The sequence below is a fragment of the Pyricularia grisea genome, chromosome I (assembly GCF_004355905.1).
Source record: "Pyricularia grisea strain NI907 chromosome I, whole genome shotgun sequence".
Taxonomy (NCBI): domain Eukaryota; kingdom Fungi; phylum Ascomycota; class Sordariomycetes; order Magnaporthales; family Pyriculariaceae; genus Pyricularia; species Pyricularia grisea.
Genome location: NC_044973.1, coordinates 2,435,830 through 2,457,445, shown reverse-complemented (window position 1 = coordinate 2,457,445; position 21,616 = coordinate 2,435,830). Strand labels below are relative to the sequence as shown.

Sequence of the window (21,616 nt, the reverse complement as noted above, 5' to 3'; positions counted from 1 at the left end):
TTCCATTGTAAACCTTGCCGAGGGTTCTCTTTGGGGACAACACAGGTACTCAGGGCGACGCACGCTTTTGGACGGTTGGCCCAGAGCCTCTTTGATCCTAAGGGACGAGACCCTTGGCCCACACCGTCTTGTCGTCTTTGCCGCAGTCTGTCTGCCTGAGTCGGTCTACTACGTACTTACGACAAAGAGGGTCTGGCAGGCCGGGTACTGGGTTCAAAAGCGGATTGATTGCACCCTGGTTTTTGCAGCTCCTTGGATCTTTCAGATACCTAATTGAGAATTTATTCTGGATCTAGGAAGGAACTGACTGCCAGTAGATGATGCAAAATCCAAGCCGACTTTCTGCTTCAAAATTTCCCTAGTTTTTAATCTTTACCGAAGGCACCAACAGTAGCCTGTAACCAACATACGAAAGAAAAAGAAAGAAAGAAAAAAAAAAACTTGGACTTCCCTTTGGTTCAGCTCAGGTGCTCGTCTTATCTTTCGCACTGTAGGTAAGGACATCCCGCCGTTCCGTCCTGAATTGATTGGTGTCCCTGGATGGGTGTCAATGCCCACACAGATCTATTTTTTATTTTATTTTTCCAATTGGATCCTGACAAAGGGTCCGATAAACCCCCACAACTATGACCCTATGAGCTCATAACTACCTCTACCTACCTCCACTACCACCAAGATTTAATGGCAGTAGCCAGGACCATTGGAAACCGAACCCCAGGTTTACTTTTTCACATATTAAAAAGGTCGGCTTGCTGACCACTGCACCGTCTTCGACAAGCTTTCTTGCTGAAAACAGAGGCGATTGGTTTCAGCCAGACAGCTCAGCTCAGCTCAAGTCAAGTCAACCCACGCTCAAAAGATCGGAATCTTGAAGTTGCCAGTCCATCAACAAACATGTCGCCCTTGATCGAGCTTTGAGACAGTTTCCACCAATCAATACTAAACATATCCGAGGGACACTTGCCGCCAAGACTAGTTCTTGACGTCTTCTCCATCATCTGAGATATTGCTTATTCTCCCATCCAAAACTCGAGGGTTTTGATATTTCTTTCACCGTCTACTTGAGACTTCATTTCCTGTCTACCTACCGACCTTCCTACTTAGGTACCTTATTTACCTATACCGACAAGGTACGGTCTCTTTCTCACCAATACTCATCCGTATCATAACACTTCAGACAACCTGTTGCAGAGAAAGGCAATATCCACCAAGCAACAAAATGCAAAAAGCGATTTCAAGAGTTTCATTCAAGTGACCTTGACTTGGATTCTCACAATAGCCAGCTTTGCCTCTCACAAAGTTCAAAGCTTACTCTTTATTTTACCTGCCTCTCAAAATAGGATTCAATTTTGACAAGCATACAAGAAACCAAAGGCCTCTCTAACCAACCAGCCTACGTACCTATTTTATTCAAACAACCCATCACAAGCAAACTGCGGCAGGCTTCAGCAGTGTATCCGCTGGTCTCTAAACAAGATGAAGTTTGGAAGAAAGTAAGTCCCCCACCAAAACACATGGTTGCAGAGACAGCAAGGCTCACCTTCATATAGTCTCCCACGCAACCAGGTTCCCGAGTGGGCCTCTGCCTACATAGACTACAAAGGGCTCAAAAAGCTCATCAAAGCCGCTGCTGCCACCTCCAAAAATGGTGGACAGGCTGATCTAGCAGGTGGGACACTCTCCTCCGGTCCAAACCCCCGGGGCTGAGCCCGTCATCACCTAACCATTGTCTTGTCATATTAGAGTTCTTTTTTGCTCTTGATCGAAACCTTGAAGATGTAGACTCGTTCTACAATAAGAAGTTCGCCGATGCCTGCCGCCGACTGAGGCTTCTCCACGACAGATATGGCAGCAGTGTCGATGCCATCTCCAACTTGGATCAGGATGAGGTGGAAGAGTTGATGGGCGCCATGCTGGAGCTACGAAGTAAGTTGCGCCAACTCCAGTGGTTTGGTGAGATCAACAGGCGCGGTTTTGTCAAGATCACCAAGAAGCTTGACAAGAAAGTGCCTGGTACCGTCACCCAGGACCGCTACATTGCCACCAGAGTCGATCCGTGTCCGTTCGCCAAAGACAACACCATAGTACGTATCCTCAACGATATAAACAAGTGGCTCTCGGTATTGGGTGATGCCCAGAACATGGATGACGCCAGGTCCGACAGATCCGCAAGATCACTAGGCCGTGCATCAGCCAAAGCAATGTTGAACTTTGCACCAGCGCTCCTCGACAAGATGGATGGTGCCATCCGCAATGACGACGTTGCTGGGCTGAAAGCAGGTCTAGAAGAGGGCAAGGTCGACACGTCGGATCCCGGCTCCCAGAGTCTGCTACTCAACCTTCTGCAGCGCTCAATCTCATCAAGATCGAAGGCCTCCATTGCATACATTCTCAGCCAGGTCAAGTCCTTGGAAGACCCGGATGATATAAACGGACGAAACTGCATCCACAGGCTTGTGCTGCACATTGGACGAACAAAGACGACGTCGGCAGGAGAACAGGAGCCGGCCCCATACCCGTTCCCACACTCATCCAAATTTGAGACTCAGATGGGCACTCATTATCTGAATCCTGCGGCTTCAACAGTGCCTGCACCAACTACGGGTGCCGCTAGCAATGAGGAGAAACTCCTTGGCCATGGGGACGACGCCGTCCAGATCCTCAACTATCTTCTGGATAACCTCAGCGATGACCACCGACCTGGTCTTAGTGCTCGGGATTCGTTTGGTCGGACGCCCCTCCACTATGCCGCACAATTTGGCATCGTGGACATCTTGGAGCTCATCATTGCTAGAATGCAAGATTGGGGCCAGTTCGACGTAAGTCGTGGAATTGACGCGCCGGAGTGGGAGGACAATGAAGGAAAGGCTCCCCTTCATCTCAGCGTCATTGGGGGACATCCTAGGACCACTAAAGCTCTGCTCAAGGGAGAAAGTTGGCAGGGTTTGAGCGAGAGTGACAAGACGGAACTGCGACGAAACGTGTCAAAATCGAGTGCTGTTCTTGCCATTGCAACCAAGCACAACCACGCACAGATCGTGGCTATGCTAGCCAATGCAGGCGTCGACATTAATTGGCAGGACAAAAGTGGCGAGACAGCGCTACACATTGCTGCCAGGTTCGGCCACGACGAGTGTGCTAGGATTCTGATACGCGGCACTGATGAGCAAAAGGCTGATCTCGAACTTGCTGAGAACTTTTTTGCCTGGACCCCCTTGCACATTGCTGCCGTTGATGGCCACCTTTCCGTCGCTCAGCTCCTAGTAGATGCAGGTGCGGACGTTGACAAACCCGACTCATCTGGCTGGACCGCCAAGGAACATGCAGCGCTTCGCGGCCACATGCCGATTGCTAGATTACTCGCCGCACACTCGACGGTAGAGGAGCCAGCCACAGTGAACGCAGGCGAGTCTCAACCGAGCACCGGCACGTCACCGCCAGAAGTATCCTCTCTGGGTGACCGCCGTTCAACTGCTACCGTTTCTCGCCCTGCCGAGCCAGTAAGAGCATATGGACACCGCTATCTCAAAGACCAGACCATGGTTTTGGTTAGCTTGGGGACCATGGACATGCGGAAACATGTCGATCCCGTGAAGCTCGATAGGGTGCCCCTTGCGGAGGCACACACAACCCAGCTGGATACGGCACTTTCCTTGGTTCTCTCAGCAACCGGAGCACAAGGCGACTCGACTGTTATCGACCTTCCCGTGCATGAGCACATTTGCACCGAGCCTGTCATATTCACCACCACTGATGTCACCAAGGTCAAACTGCTTTTTGACATTGTGCCTACCTATTCTGGTAACGAAAAGAACAAAATTGGACGAGCGGTCGCTCTGCTCTCTAGCATACGGCCCTCGATCGGAGCCAAACGGATGAGTCTCCAGGGAGATGTCTGCATTCCCATCATTGATTCCAATTTGGATGTCATTGGAGCAGTCAATTTCAACTTCTTGGTCATCACTCCATTTTCCCACCCGAACATGGAGGTGACATCAAAACAGACGTACTGGAAGAAGATGTCGTCAACAATGGTCATAGGTCATCGCGGTCTTGGAAAGAACCAGGCGGCAAACAAGTCTTTGCAGCTCGGCGAGAACACAGTTCCATCCTTCATCGCCGCCGCCAATCTGGGAGCACAGTATGTCGAGTTCGACGTGCAGCTAACCAAGGATCACATCCCGGTCATATATCATGACTTCCTCGTCAGCGAAACTGGTATCGATGCGCCAGTGCACACCCTGACTTTGGAACAGTTCCTCCACATCAATCCGGACTCGAGCCGCAACCATAGCCCTAATGGTCGTGATTCCAATGGCCATCCGAAGATCAGCCAGGTCAAGAAAATCCGCAGCAACAGCCCTGGGCCTCGACAGCGATCCCTTTCGATGGGCTGGGCAAACACGGACAGTACCGTCTTGGACGAGCGCATGAAGCATACCCGTGACTTCAAGGCAAAGGGCTACAAGGCGAACTCCAGGGGTAACTTTATCCAGGCACCCTTCGCTACTCTTGAGGACCTGTTTCATAAACTTCCCGAAGATGTTGGCTTCAATATCGAGATGAAGTACCCCATGCTGCACGAGAGTGAGGAGCATGAGATGGACACATATGCCGTCGAGCTGAATTCATTCTGTGACACGGTCCTCTCAAAAGTTTACGACCTTGCTGGCACTCGCAACATCATCTTTTCGTCTTTTAACCCAGATATCTGCCTGTGCCTCTCTTTCAAGCAGCCCAACTTCCCGATCCTGTTCCTGTCGGATGCGGGCGCTGTACCGGTGGGTGATGTGCGAGCCAGTAGCTTGCAAGAGGCCATTCGATTTGCGAGTCGATGGAATCTTCTCGGAGTTGTCAGCGTCGCCGAGCCGTTTGTGTTGAGCCCGCGCCTGGTCAGGGTCGTGAAGCAGAACGGACTGGTATGCGTCAGTTACGGCATCTGGAACAACGATCCAAAGATGGTTCAGGTTAGTTGACATACACGAACGGATATCTTTTTTCCCCTTTGAATGTCCCTTTGCTAACCACCATGGAAATATAGCGCCAAGTCAAGGAGGGCATCGATGCAGTCATTGTTGACAGTGTTCTAGCCATCCGCAAGGGACTCACAGCGGGCCAGGAGCAAGAACAGGCAGATGCTGTTCAGAATGGCGAGAGTGACGGCATAGTCGACCTGTCGGCCCAGCCCATTGATAACAACAACGGCACAAAATCGGGTGCAGTTGTCGCATCAACTGCCTAAAAAGTGTATTTTTTTGGTGGTTGGAGCGCGTCAGCACATGGCGTTACATATTGCATTGCTGAGCGGTCATGTTTGGAGCCTTTTTGTAAAGTAACACAATACTGTGTGGATGGCCTGGCAAATTTTTTGTACATGTACACGGCGGCGTTTATGGATTTTTTTGCATTGCTGGAGGAGTTAATCCTCGTCTAGCCACTTCTGGGAAGGCTCTAAACTGTTAAATGACAATAGGGCACAGACGACTTCACGGTTGTAAAAGCATGGGGGGGTTCTTTTTGGTCTTTTTCTTTTTCTTTTTCTTTTCTTTTTTCAATAGTACACTCTGAAAGTTGACAGCTATGCAGACCTAAGACTCACTTGCTATACGTTCATATATCGCATTGGTACTATTAACAACTTGGGGATGTAGTTGACTGGCACAGCTATACAACATGAAAAATCGGACGGTCAAGGTCAAAAAGACGTAAAGCAAGATTCAATCAACGAAACTGCAACCAACATTGCCCAAAGCCAAAGAACTTGGAAGCCCAGAGAGAGCCAGTACCACCAGATACTTTTATACCCAAAGAGCTCATATGAGTACTTGATGGAAAAAAAAGGGCTCGCTGCCTCTAGATGTTTGTTGGCCGACGGAAGCCCAGCTTGTCAAGGTGAATGCGAGGAGCAACACCCATGACGGTCAGGATAAAAGAGAGGTAAAAGATCCAGGGTCGCATGTGAAGCACGTTTACGTTGAAGCCCGTTCCGAGCGATGAGATGCAGGTGAACACGATCATGGGCAGGACGACGACGTAGGCGAACCAGCGGTGGTACTTCCAGGTCGCCTTAGCATTTTCCACGCCCCCAAACGCACCTGGCACGGCCCACATGAAGACGCCGAACGTAGCCTGGCAGACGATGATGATAGCGGTCGCAACGCCGAGGAAGGCGTGAAGGGACTTGAAGTGCGGGATGTTGCCCTTGATCTTGTTGGCCTCGATGATGGCTACACCAGCCATGAAGGTCAACCCGGCCAGTCCCATGATGCCGACGTGCAGCCTCGCGCCCTGCCTCTTCCTCTCGGGGTCGGCGGACGTCGTCGGCTGCAGGACCAGGACGCCGATCAGGGCGATGGCGACGGCGGCGCTCTGGAGAAGGGGGTGCGGCGTGAAGAGCGGCAGGAATTTTTGGCTCAGCGTCGAGTACCAGACCTCGAAGCAGAACATGACGACGCCGACGAGGGTGAAGAAACCGGTTCCTGTGGGGTCGAATATTAACTGTCAGTCTGCCAGAGTCTTGAAAGTACACGTATGCAAAATAGCATCATTCCTTCTTTTTCAATTTCTGACACATATTCTCTCCCCTTTCTCTCTTTTCTCTTTTTCAATGCATCTTCTTTCGCGTGTGTTGGAGGAAAATATGCACTATAAACATACCTAAGTATAAGTTCGCATAGAACGGTTGGTTCGACGCCTGCGTAGCGTCCCCGGGCCGCCCCAACAGGGGCTCCGATTCCCTCCTAGTAGGCATGGTGTCTGGCATATAGAAATTTGACAAGGCTGCTGTTGGGTTCGCGCTAGAAGGAAGGATTCTGGCGTCGGTCTTTTCGTAAAGAAAAAAGAAAAAAGAAAAAAACAATGCGTTAGTAGGGAGTGCAATTCGGCCCGGAGCAGAGACTACCAAGTCGCGCCTAGATTCGCCAAGGAGCAAAAGATTCAAAGGTTTACCTCCAGAGGCTGTACTGTTTGCGAGGAGACGGATTATAATAATAAAGGGTGCAGAGCACTAACTTCTCACACACGCTCGGGCCGAGCAATTGGTTTGAAAGTAGACCAGATGATGGGCAGTTTTTGTTTGCGTATTGAAGAGTGTGCGTACTCTACACTTTGTCGATGCCGAACACCGATGGTACCGACCGTGGATCGTTTCCTGTCGTATGCATACCTAGGTTTTCTTCTCTCCCGCGCTTTCCATCAATGCACGGGATGGGAAACGATTTGTCAATGACGGCATCCACAATCGTGATTGACGTGTGTAGCTTTGGCCAATCAGGACATTGTTAAAGCCCGATTAGCTAACGGGTTGTGAGGGGGTCTCTTTTACTACCGCAGATGAATGCGGGGCATCCCTGGGGTAAACTCGTCATCCCTGTATTATTTGGTTGGCACATGTTTTGGAGGAAACAAAATAATACTTGATGCAGGCTACCTACCTGCCTACCTACCTAATTTCTCTCGAAGTGAAATCCGTAAATTCAGGGACCCTACCTATCTATCTTATCCCGAATTATACTTGGTCATGTTAGACGTAGTGCATTCTACTATTAGTCTAGTGTCTATTGTAATACTACCATACTAGGTATGTACGCGAGTTTAGGCGGGATGGGTCTGCGAGTGGCTCACTGTCAATGGCAAATATTTTTGCTTATCGAATGGACTATCTTTCGTTAAAAACGAAAGTCTACTGTAGGACTGGGTTACAAGGAAGTACCCAGCTCCATAATTTGCTTCTTGTTGCTTGAAACCTTCACGTAATTGACCGCAGTATAATGGGAGATGTTGCCGGCGCTGCAGTAGGATAGCGACGGGGTCAAGGCCGATGACGGGGTTTCTGTTAGTCATGATGCGGTTTCGGACAGCTAGAGGACGCTTATCACGCGCCGATGCTAGAATACTACGCTGTGTTGGTTCTGGTGTTATCATGTACAGCTTCCATAGTGTATTCTTTTTTTATTTTATTTTTTTATTTTCTTCTCGTCATTTTCGTTAAATCTTTAAATACTTTAGGAGCAAAGGCCCCTGACTATCGAGGTCACACCAGCATACATACTTTCGCACTACCCCTCCATCTCCATACATAGCTTCACCCAACTACATAACTACCTCACCTATACAACTACATTGAATTGCACTCATAATGGCGGAAGAGATTAGCTACAAGACGGAGGACGTTGCAGCGACGAGGGTAGCTTCGGAGGACATCGACAAGACTTTCCGGTCAACATGCATCGGTGCGTAGGCAGCATAGTGCTTGATGCTACCAATGACAAAGAGCTAACACGATTGCACACGGGTAGATATGATATCGGCAACGTTGGGAGGTAAAGTCCTTGCCTTTTCAGACGAATGGTTTGCTGAGGCAGCCAATCTTTTGACACCCACACCCCCTATTCGACAGCCCGGAAAGATGGTGTACACCGGAGCATGGTACGATGGATGGGAGACCAGGCGACACAACCAAGAGCCCTTCGACTGGGTTGTCATCCGCCTGGGCGTCGCCTCCGGTAGCGTGGAGGGGGTTGAGGTCGATACAGCCTTCTTCGCCGGAAATCACGCTCCGGGAATCTCTGTTGAGGGCTGCTTCAACCTCAACGACGACGAGGTGGTATCGTGGAAGGGTGAGCGTGGCGGCTGGGAGACGATCTTGGGCTACCAGGAGTGCGGACCTTCGCAGCGCTTTGGATGGATATTAAATGAGCGACCGACTGCCAAGCAGTACACCCACGTACGACTCAACATGTACCCGGACGGTGGTATTGCGCGCTTCCGGCTCTTTGGCCATGCCCACCCCGTCTTCCCCGCCGACGTCAATGCAGTGTTTGACCTGGCGGCTGCGCAAAACGGCGGCGTGGCCATCTCGTGCAACGATCAGCATTTTGGAACAAAGGACAACCTTCTCCTGCCGGGCCGCGGCAAGGACATGGGCGACGGATGGGAGACGTCGCGGTCCCGCGCAAAGGGCCACGAGGATTGGGCCATCATCAAGCTGGGCGCGACTGGCTTCGTGGACCGGGTCGTCGTGGACACGGCCTTCTTCCGCGGCAACTTCCCGCAAAAGGTGCGCCTCGAGGCCTTCTCCGCCGCCGACGGAACTGCCGATGTCGGACACGACGCGGAGGGGTGGGCGGAGCTCGTGGCCGCCAGCAAATGTGGCCCGGATCAGGAGCACGAGTTCCAGTCGCTCATAAAGGACAAGCCAATTACCCATGTGAAGATTGTCATGATTCCGGATGGAGGTATCAAGCGGGTGCGTGTGTTTGGAAGGAGAGCTATCTAAGGTCCCTACCTAACCTCTTATGCGATACAACTGAATAAATCCATGCGACCTAAAGATTCTATCATGTAGGCGATTGATTACCTATTAATACCTAATGCACTGACCTACTCACAGTGCCTAGGTATACAGTAATAGACCCAGACACAGTCGGCACATAACTTAATTAGACAACATCTGGATGGATATCCAGGCCATCATTGACTTTTTTTTCTTTTCTTCCCGGTACTTCCAAAGGTTTCGAGATTGAACTCATGATACAGTAATTGTGTTGGACGACGTACAAAGGTGGTCAAATAAAGAATGATCAAAGTTTAGTCCACGCTTCAAGGCTCCCCTCAGTGGGGACACCAGGCACGGACCACTTAATAACAACCATTTTCAGCCCCTAGCTCGCCCAAATACAGTACAGCCCACCATACACAAGGTTCCATTGGTCCCGTCGCGCGATTGCTTATTGTGTTCCGCAACGGTTCCCTGGACAGCCTGACGGGAAACCACAGAAAGTAACTGGCCGAATGACATACGTGACATCCAAGCAACCCAGCCGTCTCTGACATCACTGCAACATACTCTGCCTTCCGATTCCCCTAGTGAACAGATAACCACATACGATCCCGAACAACCAGCACGACCGAAAACAACTTGAATCTCTCGACGGCGCCCCGGCCCCGCCTCATCTGAGCCTTCATGCCTACCTGAGGCTCACACCATGGATCTCGGCGAATCTAGTGGCGGGATCGATGGCGGTTTTGGCGATGAGCAGAAGAAACCTCGTCCCTTACCGGCCGACCTGCCAAAGTCCCTCAACGACCGGCGAATACCAGCAGAGCTCGTTCAAGAAACAGAATTCTATGATGCCTGGCAAGGTACGCCACAATTCTGGCTTCTAATATAGTCTGCGAGGAAGTTGGGCGGCCAATTCTGACAAGAGCGAACATGGTTTTATCACAGGGCAATCACAGTTTCTGACCTCGCCCATAACTGCGAAGCCCTTGAGCTTTGGCGACCTTTCACTGAACGACCCGGCCTACGACGATGACATCACCAAGGGCATTGAGGACAGCGATTCGAGGTTGATGGAAATGATAGCAGCCCAGGCGGCGCACGCAGCAGGGTCCGATTTCGTCAACGAGGATGTCGTAGCCAACGACGAGAAGCTCACCGATGCCGAAAAGACGGCCACCCTACAGAAGGCACTTGCCATGGCCGCCAGCAACGGCAATGTCGATCTTGTCAAGCGACTCCTGCAGGGCAAGGCAAAACAGTACGTTGACGTAAACGCGCCGGACGAGGACGGCACGCCGGCATTGATATACGCAAGCTGCTTTGTAAGCTACTCCATGGCCTGACCTAGACCAGGGCCTGATCTGGAGGCTCATCATGCATATTACTTGGAATAGGGACATGAGGCTGTAGTACAGGCTCTCATAGACGCCGGGGCCGATGTGGACAGACAGGACCGGAATCAGTGGAGCGCACTCATGTGGGCCATGACGAATCGGCACAAGACGATAGCAAAGCTGCTCCTCGACAACGGTGCTTCCGCAGAAACCAAGACATCTTCGGGACGGACGGCGTTCGACTTTGTTGCTCCTGATAGTGACATGTCATTTTATCTCCACGACAAGGGATACAATATTGGCAATGCCGGAGTCACGGATGACTTTTACAGCCCAGGCTTCTCTCAGGATCGTTTCGAAGAAGAGATGGCCGAAAATGAGCTGCGGAGAAGAATGATGATGGAGAGCGCACGCGACCTCGAAGTTGACCTAGGAAACGTTGGCATGGATGATCAGCCAGAGGTATGTAGGCCCTTCTCCAAGTGCCATATGACTACCCAGCTATTCATGTGGCGCTATTCTTAACGACCAGGCCGCATGCTGATCTTGTGCTATGTCCCTAGGCTGCCGATGAATTTGACGAGGAAGAAGAGCAAGAGTTTGACTGGCTTCGATGCACTCATGATCAAATGTTTGTTTTTCAGGAGACCGAACTCGACCGCATTCTTGACATCATCATAACAAACATGAGGCCGCAGAGGACGCCTTCGCAGAAGCCGGTCCCAGCCAACATGATATTTTTAAGTGCCAGATACGCACACTACCACTCCAGCCCAGAACTGCTGGCAAAACTCCTCATAACAGCCATGGATAAGATCAACGACGTGGTTGAGGAACATCAGTGGGATATGACTATATTAGCTTTTTGGATATCAAACGCCACCCTGCTCTTGCACTACCTGAAGAAGGATGCAGGTCTTGTGGGTGCAACGGCCGAGTTTCAGGCACAACTCGCCGAACTCATCAACGAAATCTTTATTCTGATCGTACGTGATGCCGAGAGGCGACTAGACAAGGTTCTAGACCCGGCGATGCTAGACCACGAGACAATACCGGGTTTTGAAGACATCACTTTTCAAAACGAATGGAAACTTTTCAAACGGAAGAAGGAGGTCAAGGAGGAGCCACTAGAGAGGAGATATCGACCACCCTCGCCGAAACAGAGGGCTAAGCCGGCGCCACGCAACGTGACTTCACTCCTCTCATCGACTCTTTTCGTTTTGGATCTTTATGATATTCACTCGGTCATCACCTGCCAAATCATCTCGCAACTTCTCTATTGGATCGGAGCTGAGCTCTTCAACCGCATTATGTCCAACCGCAAATATCTGGCGCGGACCAAAGCCATGCAGATCCGCATGAACATTTCGGTTCTAGAGGATTGGGCGAGGCAAAACAACCGAGCGCCGGAACATTACGAGCACGGAGAGATGCGATCTACTGGTGAAGCGACTGTCGAAGCGGCCAGGAGGCACTTGGCGCCTGTGATCCAGCTGCTGCAGTGGCTTCAATGTTTCTCCTCCCTCGGAGCAGACGACCTAGAGGCACTCGTAGGCACGCTGCAACAGCTAAAATCACTCAGCCCACAACAACTCATACATGCTGCAGACCACTACAGGCCGGAGGTGGGCGAGAAAGGGCTACCGAAGAGTGCGTTGAAGTATCTCGTAGCCATACAAAAAGAAGCTACGCTCCGGCGCGAGAAGCAACGAGCCAAGCCAGGGAACACCAGTGCACCGTTGACCCCACAGAAAGGAGGTGCAAATGGGGAAAATGATAAGAAAGGCTCTCCATCGTCATCACGCGGGGATGCAGATGATGATGATGACGATGACGACGATGCGCCAGAGCACCTCCTACTAGACCCGGCCGTCATGCTGCCGTTCTCATTACCGTCGGTGACAGACATGCTAGTTACGTACGGTGCTGGATTTGGTGGCGTGAACCGGGAGCGGGAGCGCAAGTACATACCAACGGTCCCACCGGAATTCTTAGCAAAGCTGGAACAATTAAACCAGGCTCAGGGCGGCGGGAGTGGCGTCAAGAAGCCCATGTTTGGGGAGAAGGACTGGGAGAACGAGGAAGTGTAGCTGTAACTGACTAGCAGCGAATGTGCCACGAAGCAAAAAGCATACAAACAGGCGTTCTTTGGGCTGCAAGGTTATGATAGATGGCATCATGAAAATTGCTGTTTGGGTTTTGCCCAACTCACCGCTTGTTACTCATTATCTTGAGTCACTCATTTCTTGACATTTTATTCCCTCATATCGTAAAATTTCTCTGCAAGCATGAGTTTTCTATCTTTTTCTACCTTTTCTACCTTTTCGACTTTTTCCCCCTTCCTCTCATGTTTTCTTATCATGACGGAAGACGCCCCGTCGCACGTGTCACCACCGGGTTGGGTCGCGTTGGGCCAAATTCAGTGGCGCCAAGTGTCACCATCGTCGAGTACCGGTGCTATTTAATTTCCCATTTGCATATTTCCGTTTGAGTGTTGCCCTATGGAATAGGGTCCCTGGTCTTCTGCCAGGATGTGTTCTTTTACGATACGTGCAACATTGAATTGCTGGCCATCATCAGCTCAGTTTGCAGGCGACAATGCAATAATGCGACATTTAATTGCAAAATTTCTTGGATAAGATTTAATTTTCTTCTTCTTGAAAGTGCAAAGTCCCGTACACCCATGTGCGTGCAGATGTCAACAAGTTTTTTGTTTTTTTTTTGTCCCTGGAGCTGAATTAAGCTGAACCGAGCCTTGGAAAAGTACAGTAGACAAGGGGACGGGAGCGGAAGTGCACGCATGGAAGGATTGGAAGGCAACCGTAAAGACAATCAAGAAGCAAAAAAAGAAAAAGTACCATCGCGTAAATCTGCAAGGTACACAACGAATCACTGAAGAAACGGCGAAGACCGTGGTACGAGGTGGCTGTAGCGAAATGGAGGGTCGGCCACGACAGTTTGTGGAACGCTGCGGTGAAAAGAAAAGACGATAAAACAGAATTTATCTCAATTTTTCTTGGCCCTTGACCGCAACTTGGGTGGCTTTTGCGGTCAGCTTGTCAGCGGGTGATGACAGGGTCTGTGTTGGCTCTTGATCAAATGGAGCCAGAATGAGCGGAAAAGAGAGATGAGAGAGAGAGAGAAGCGAGAGGAGACACAAAAAAAAAAAAAAAAAAAAAAAAAAAAAAAAAAAAAAAAAAAAGGGCGCACCCAACTCTCCACCAACTCTTTGTCGGGAATTGTCGCGCTCGGCCCCACGCTCTCGGCTGAAGACGAGTACGGTAATAGTCCCAAGGGTGCTCTTAGTGTTGGCCTTGCCGAATGCACCATGAAGGTTTGAATTTCGTAAATTCGAAAGCTTGCATTATAGTAGCGTAGGTAGGTATGTATATATAGAGTAGGAAATGAACGCTAGTTATGAATGGAATATACATGCCGAGTACTTTGTTTTGACATTTGTGTGGGGGTATTTAAAAGTAAGATACATGTAATCAGTATGCCCGATTCGGTACGGAAGGTGTAAGTGCACGGAGTAGGTGCAGGCAAGGGGGGAAAAAGTTGTCGGGTGAAATGGTTAAACTCGAACTGCCTCTGACTAGTCTACTGTAATCGCTTGAACATGGTGCATAAACTCCACTTCAGCAACAGCATATGCTTCTTTCTTGATGTTCATGTGCTCAGTTGGGGACTCGAGATCTAACCGCATTTTGATGGAGCGGAATGGAGACAACCGTCTTGGTGAGTGCAGATCTCGGATGAGGATTCATTCTTTCCTGGCTTCTATTTTCTTTGGGCTCATCGGCTTGAGTAAAACCAGTCAGTCGATAATTTTTTTTTTTCTTTACACTTTTTCTTCTTTCCCTTCTTCCTAATTTTGATTGCTACAGAAGCTTGTACCAAAATAATTCGGGTGGGGACAACGTCTGTGAGCAACCGAACCAAGATACATACCAAAAGCACTATGAGTTCATGCCGGCGGTGTGTGGCGGCCGGGGATGGCGGCCGGGGAATGTCCACCCATGCAAAACTAGTATAGACTAATCCGATCAGAAAATTCATGCTTTTGCATCGACTTCCCTCGATCAATCTCTGTCGCCTTGTTGGTCGTGTCTTGCTTTTGCCATGAATTAAATTGACTCTATCAATGCGCCCTATGAACATTGGCCAATCTTGTCTACGAACGACAGCTTCTCAACGTGACTACTATGCACGTTTGCCTGGGTACCTTACCTATTCAGGTTTAGACCCACCCTGGCTTTGAAGTCAACTTCACCTTCTAGAACCAGTCAAACCTATGTCGTTACTTTTGGGCCGAATTTCTCATCAACGAAAATGCGCAGGAGGCAAGTAGGTTGGAAGATGAGCAAGCTGCCAACTTGCAAGGTAAAAAAAAAGGATGGTGTTAGTTTTCAGGGAAGAGAATAGGTTAGTGCCTTGGATAGCTACACGGGTAGGTACGTATTCGGCATTGATCGAGGTTCCGTACGAATGGAGCCCTGTGGGGGATCGCGCAAGTGGCACCCTCCGACTGGCTGGCAAGGGTCTTGTGCCAGATCACTCCAGCCGAACACAGAAAGCAGTCTATGCCCAACCCGTGGACGACGGAGCTAAAGACCGAGGAAGGTGGTCAGAGGTCGGGTCGGGACTGGTGGATCCTACCTAGTAGATGCAACTTAATCCGGGGCCCAGGCTTTCAGGTGCCGGTGGAAGGGGGGGAATGCAGCAGCTCAAAGAGACTTCTGGCACTGTCACCCCTAGCGACGAGAGAGGGGGGAAGGATACTTGCTTTTTCTTTTTTGTTCTTGCCGTGGAGACAAGACTCCGCTGTTTCTTTTTCCCTTTTTTTTTTTTTCTTATTCTGCTTCTTGAAAATAATAGTAGGTACTCCGTAGGGATTTGACTGGGTGGACCCATGAACGAGATATCTGTAGGTAGATAGACCAGCTGAGGTACCTCGCCGAACAAAAGTCGACTGAATCAAAAGAATGGGAAGGTACAACTATCGTTTACATCTAGTCTCAGTTTCACTGATTATTTATATTTATTTCTTTGGGCCGCACCTGCCCTTGCCGCTTGTCCCGCCCACACTTTTTGTGCGTCTGCTGAGCTGTCATTCAACTGGTACCCGGCATTGGTATGGCATCTTGGATAAAGACACACAGAGAGAGAAGAGAAAAGAAAAGAAAAGAAAAAAAAGGAGCGAGATACTTACATCCGTTATTCTTTACCTACTTTGCCTCAAGATAATTGAGCTTTTGTCAAACGCCACCCTCAGGTTAGTCCCGTCCCCAGTTTCGTTTTACCAGGTCCTATATTACCTTCCGGCGAGTCCTCACTTTATACTCATACCATACTCTAGATAGGATCACTTTCTCTTTATCAGGACCCCTAGGCTTCATATCCCTTTCTTCTTGGGCTTTTGGTGTCTCATTCATTCTTACCAGCGATTTGGTTCAGTTCGATCCATACAAATATATCGGCCTCAACTCAGACACTGGAGAAGCAAAAGAAAAACCACCTGCAGCACGGAAGTTTCAGGCCACATTCCCGACCGCGAAGACGGGACAGAAAGGGAAACAAACACACAAAAAGGAAGAAAGAAATCTGCAACATTTAATTATCAGTCGGCCGTCCACCTGACCTGGCCTAGTCTGGTATTAGGTTGTGTCAAATCGCCGCTGCCATAGATGAGCCACCTGCCAGAAACATCCGAAACCAAGCCCTAGATAAATTAGCACCGTTTCCCCCGAGCCAAACAGGCACGCACGGTCAGCGCCCGCCCCGGTCACTGCGCTTGAACAAATGGCGCCTCAAAAATTCGTCAGCGCCAGTGTGCGCTACAAGACAAGACCAGCCGCACGCGTTCCGTTTCGCGACGATACATCGCTCCTAGCCTTTCGTTATGAGCAGACCGTGCAGGCACAACCACCGATTCTAATGATTCCAATACCTCCTCGAAACCCTGCACGGGCGAGCAGACCAGTCTCCCTTGCCTCGCTCACTGCCGCCGCCGCCGCCGCAGCAGCAGCAGCAGCAGCAGCCGCCACCGCCTCCGCCTCCGCAGTTGTTGTCTCCCCGCCACTTATTGCGCCGCCCCAAGAGCAGCACCCGGCTCTTCGCAATCGCGATAATCCCTCTCCGACCACCGACGACTGGAAGCGCGATTCGGGTCTGGCGCCGACGACAACCACTTCTTCGTCCACCATTTACGAGGAGGACATCGATTACACGACGACGCTTTACAGCAAGCTTGGTGTTTGCGACGCCGACGTTGTCGCTGACACCGAGCCTGCATCTGTTGTGCCTGTTCCTGAACAAGTGACTGAGCCTCGTCCGGCGATTGTGGCACCGCTGTTTTTTGCTGACGGGAAGAGCTTCGCCACCCTCCATAGCCAAGACGTGGTGCCCGGTGATGCAAACTCGAGGCGTGCCCAATCAGCAGAGCTCCCTCATGCATTCTTTGAAAGCCCCAGAGCAGCGCCCATCCCTTCGTCCCCGATCACTCGTTCTTCCTCGTACACCGACCCATCTACACCCGCCAGCATGTCAACTGAACAATTTCGTTCGACCAGGAAACTGGTTCGAACATCCAGCAACCGGACTGGAATGCATTCCAACAAATTGAAGAAAAAGGCAAGCGTCGCAGGAGCGGGGTCCACAAGCAATACAAGGTCCTTCAAAAGCCTTGAACTGCCGCGTTCCCCACCCAAGGTACCGGGGTTGGATATTGGCTCGATGGAGGATCCCTGCCCAATCGAGCCAGGTAAATCTGACAGTTCGGAATTGACTCTGATCACTACCACCATTCCCACCGACAGGTTGATTGAGGATGACTTCCTAAGCCAGTTGACCTTCTCCAAGAGGGGCAGTGTCATGTTTGGCGGGAAGCGTGCCGTAAGAAAGTCCAAAATACTTGACCCTGCCCGTCCACAAATGGACCAAGAAGGCCAACATGTTGCTTCCCCGGGCGCGGCCGCCACACTTGACGCGCCCACGACGACGGCAGCGAAGACCCATGTCGCCACTGCTGAAACAACGGATAAGAGCCCACCATCCCGTCCCCAAACGTCTAAGGCCATACAGATGCCTAGCATTCGTGTCTTGCCTGTAGACGTCGAGAGGGAATCACAAAAGGTGAGGTCTCTCTATGATTCTGTCGCCAAAGGGGACGACCGTGACGATGGGGGGCCGGGCTCGTCGCATCGCGACCGCCTTGAGCCTGCAGTGGAGGTCCCATCGGACGAGGAAGAGAATGTCGCGTATGGTTTCCTTATCAACCCAAGCAATCCTCCTTCCCTCTATCATATTCGGCTTCTCATTAACAAGACTCTTGATTTTCACCTGCAGAGACAGATCTCGCCCATCCTCAAGCGACAATCGATCCCATCTGCCAACTACTCCCACACAAGCCGGTTCGGCTTCGTCGTCGCCGCCACAAGGTAGTTCGACCAACAAGGAGGAGTACGAGCTGGCTGGTGGCTTAGAAGACTGGGAGGATGTGGATGGTGCCGATGTCGATCGTTACGGCTTCATATTACCAAATCCCCGGACCCTGGAGTCGAGAGCCAATAGCATGGACACGAGACAGAGCAGCATGGATGTCAAACCTCTGCGATCTTTATACTCGGCGCCCAAGAAGAGGAACGTCCTGACCAAAACGCCAGATGGCACCCCAAAGGCTCTTTCATCACTTGTGCCGGGGCGCGAACCCAGCAGGAAGGTGTCGGCGCGGTCGCTTAACACGCAGACCTCAGGTGTTTCGGGGCACTCTCTGAGGTCATCTCGCTCGTCGGTGAGGGCAGCTGCCAACTTGCTGCCGCACAATCGGGACAGGAAATTGACCGACGAGGCGGGAGACATGCTCACCTTGGCGCCAGGTCTTTCGGATATCGCCGAAGACCCCAAGGCCGAGAAGCTCACTGATGCTCAAAAGAAGAAGGAGTGGCAGAGAGCAGAAAAGTGGAGGAAGATGGCCAAGATCAATCGCAAAGGCCGACCCGGAGAAGGGATGGAGTTTGAATTTGACCCCACAAACAGCAAAGTCATCGATCGCACATGGAAGGGCATTCCAGACCGGTGGCGGGCTGCGGCTTGGTACTCGTTCCTTGCTTCGAGCGCCAAAAGCCATGGATCTACAACGACGGACGAGGAGCTTGTGGCCGAGTTTCAGCGGCTCCAGTATGTATCATCATCGGACGACACACAGATCGATCTTGATGTGCCGCGGACCATCAACCGCCACATCATGTTTCGTCGAAGGTACCGTGGAGGTCAGCGCCTCCTTTTCAGAGTGTTACATGCACTCTCTCTACACTTCCCAGACACGGGATATGTGCAGGGTATGGCTTCACTGGCCGCCACACTCCTCTGTTACTACGACGAGGAGAAGACATTTGTCATGCTAGTCAGGATGTGGCGGTATCGAGGTCTCGAGCGGTTGTACCAGCCTGGGTTTGCCAGCCTGATGACGGCGTTGAGGGACTTTGAGCGCGACTGGCTGCCGAGCAATGATATCGCCCGCAAGTTGTCAGAGCTCTGCATCGACCCAACAGCATATGCCACACGCTGGTATCTCACCCTCTTCAACCTTTCGATCCCATTCCAAGCCCAACTCCGAGTTTGGGACGTCTTTATGCTCTTGGGAGAACCCTCGCCAATACCGCCAGCAGATGCCCCCGAAGCGCCCGTTGTCGGCCTCGACATTCTACACGCAACTGGTGCCGCGCTGATGCATGCTCTTGGCGAGGTGCTTATGGACTCGGACTTTGAGAACGCCATGAAGGCTCTGACTTCTTGGATACCAATCCATGACGAGGAGATGCTCTTGAAGGTCACGAGGACCGAGTGGAAGCAGCGCCAGGGCAAGAAGAAGACTTAGGATGTCAAGTCTTCGTGCCCTGAGTCTCCATTTTTAGTAACATCATCGCCTGAGAGAAACCCTGACGCTTGAATGAATCCACCGGCGCCCAAATCTACTGCGAATACCTCGACCGATGTGGCGGTACACTACAACGGCATCTTGCCGCAGACTTTTTTTTCTTCTTCTTTTTTTCCCCCTTCCTTCTCCAGTCCAACAATTTACTGGGCTTAAGATATGTAATGATAGGATCGATCATGGCGTGGCCGCGAGGATCCGGACTGTCGCCTTTTCAGGCACCTTTTACTTTTCATTATTTTGTACCTGTTTTACTGCTGCCCAGCGTCCTGTTGGCGTTCTCTCTTTGTTCGGATAGGCGGTGTCAGGCATGTCTAAAAAAGAACGTGCATGTATTTCTCTTTTGTCGTTTTCCTCCCAGTTTAATACCCATGCTTCTCCTTTATCTTCTTCCCAACTTCTGGCATCGGTACATAAATGTTGGAATCGAATCAAATCGTCAAGAATCGACATTTGGGGTTCCCTGACCTCTACATAACTTATACCCCCTTTGTTTGACAGTTTAACGTCACGTACCGCAATTTTTGAAGTTGATGATGAGGCGAATGGCAGCTAATGAGAGCAGAACCAGGGGCACAGGACTGGGCTTTGTGATTATTATCTTGATGTAATGCTCATTTCATGTCTTCTTAATGATGAAACAAAAACAATCATAATATGATGATTTCTATCCACGATTGTGTTTTGACGTGTGCGCGAGGTGGCCATTGGTATTTGTGTCGAGGTCAATATCGAATACCCCTTTTTGGAGCCATTCTGCTTATTGATCTATATGCTTGTATCGTGGGATGCCCGGAGTATATTCTTGATCTACTTATGGGTTTACGGCACCGTGATAGGTCGTCGTTTATTTTCATGGTATGCTACACGTACTGAGACATGTGCATAAAAACCAGTACCACATGAATATGAACATCAGGTCCCTGTCCTGGACCGTTATCCCAATACCGAAGGCGTGTTTGATTTCTAGGACAGCTGTTCATCCACTCCCTTCTTTCTCGGCATCCGATCACAGAAATACGAAGTCTGACGAGCCAGCCACGGCCTTGGACACTTGACCATTAGATCCATGGCAGGACCCTTCAAGGGTTCGGATGCTGGGGTTCAAGGGACCTGGCATTTTGATCAGGACACATGAAGGGAAAATGGCTAGTTCGGGCCGGTCCATCCTTGTAGATTTTTAAGTAACCCATCGCCTACCCTCCGTATCTCCAGTCATTTTGAGCGATACGATCCTTCTTTTTGTGAGGGAAATTTGAAGAGTCTGATGATGGCTATGCTGGCTTGGGGAAACCCTATCAATGGACCGAAACAAGCTGCAGCTATCCATTGAAAATAGTCTCACCAGGCACTGAAAACTCATTGCAAGCTTGGCGCTGGCTCGTTGATTACATTCTATGATTTGTCGTCAGGGGTGGGAATGAATGCTACGACGCATCGCCGCGATGGAACAGGTGCGTGCATGCAGATGCTTCGGGTGTCATGAGAAGGAAACGAAAACACTCCCCTCCATTTCGAACGTAGGCTTGAGGTCTGGTTTTGAAGAAATACATGGCTACAAAACTGGAGACCTGCTTCACTGCTCTGCTCGGGATTTAGTGATCTCTTTTTCATCAGACGATGTGGCGCCGATTATACTCGGAAAGGTTTGAACATGGAACTGGGCGTTTGTACCATCCGTCATTTCGACCCTACATTTGTATTTTTTTTTATTTTTTTTTTGCTGGTTGACATTCCCTTCTGCATCCCGATATAAAGTGCTATACTTCTACTGACTGGGCTCGGATATTTCTTCCCCGAATGCATAAAATCTTGCCAACATGTTCACCACAAAGATACCACTTGTGTAAAAACCAGCCTCCATAATATATCAGCCACCAATGATGATATTGATCTCTCCATCGTGAATCGCCCCATCTCAATGCCAGATAAATGAGAAAACCGGCCGGATCCGGGTGTTGCAAAAGGGCAGGTAGAACGGAGAAACAACCAGTCACAAGGGATATATCCTCTTTGCCTCCCTCAGGAATAAAGATTGTTAGGCTCTCTTTTTGTGCGCGAGAG

The 21,616-nt window shown here is 50.4% G+C and overlaps 5 protein-coding genes across 5 annotated transcripts; 4 read left to right on the top strand and 1 right to left on the bottom strand.

Moving 5' to 3' along the window:
* The first annotated feature begins 700 nt into the window (after positions 1-700).
* On the top strand, positions 701-5,523 carry PgNI_05767 (uncharacterized protein). Its single transcript, XM_031125798.1, has 5 exons — positions 701-1,130; positions 1,341-1,493; positions 1,551-1,669; positions 1,744-4,967; positions 5,042-5,523. The coding sequence occupies exons 2-5, from the start codon at positions 1,477-1,479 to the stop codon at positions 5,240-5,242; spliced, it is 3,561 nt and encodes a 1,186-aa protein (XP_030982156.1). The 5' UTR covers positions 701-1,130; positions 1,341-1,476; the 3' UTR covers positions 5,243-5,523.
* Positions 5,524-5,599: 76 nt separating this feature from the next.
* Positions 5,600-7,153, bottom strand: PgNI_05766 (uncharacterized protein). The gene is made up of 3 exons (XM_031125797.1): positions 6,949-7,153; positions 6,658-6,823; positions 5,600-6,479 (listed from the first exon to the last, which is right to left on the bottom strand). Exons 2-3 carry the CDS (start codon positions 6,761-6,763, stop codon positions 5,854-5,856), a joined length of 732 nt encoding a protein of 243 aa, XP_030982943.1. The 5' UTR covers positions 6,764-6,823; positions 6,949-7,153; the 3' UTR covers positions 5,600-5,853.
* Positions 7,154-7,859: 706 nt separating this feature from the next.
* On the top strand, positions 7,860-9,530 carry PgNI_05765 (uncharacterized protein). Its single transcript, XM_031125796.1, has 2 exons — positions 7,860-8,231; positions 8,298-9,530. The coding sequence occupies exons 1-2, from the start codon at positions 8,138-8,140 to the stop codon at positions 9,275-9,277; spliced, it is 1,074 nt and encodes a 357-aa protein (XP_030982154.1). The 5' UTR covers positions 7,860-8,137; the 3' UTR covers positions 9,278-9,530.
* Positions 9,531-9,827: 297 nt separating this feature from the next.
* On the top strand, positions 9,828-12,832 carry PgNI_05764 (uncharacterized protein). The gene is made up of 4 exons (XM_031125795.1): positions 9,828-10,143; positions 10,229-10,605; positions 10,678-11,079; positions 11,181-12,832. The coding sequence occupies exons 1-4, from the start codon at positions 9,987-9,989 to the stop codon at positions 12,705-12,707; spliced, it is 2,463 nt and encodes an 820-aa protein (XP_030982155.1). The 5' UTR covers positions 9,828-9,986; the 3' UTR covers positions 12,708-12,832.
* Positions 12,833-16,419: 3,587 nt separating this feature from the next.
* Positions 16,420-20,252, top strand: PgNI_05763 (uncharacterized protein; the record flags this gene model as incomplete). The annotated part of the gene is made up of 2 exons (XM_031125794.1): positions 16,420-17,876; positions 17,965-20,252. The coding sequence occupies 2 exons, from the start codon at positions 16,420-16,422 to the stop codon at positions 19,493-19,495; spliced, it is 2,988 nt and encodes a 995-aa protein (XP_030982946.1). The 3' UTR covers positions 19,496-20,252.
* Between the last annotated feature and the right edge of the window lie 1,364 nt (positions 20,253-21,616).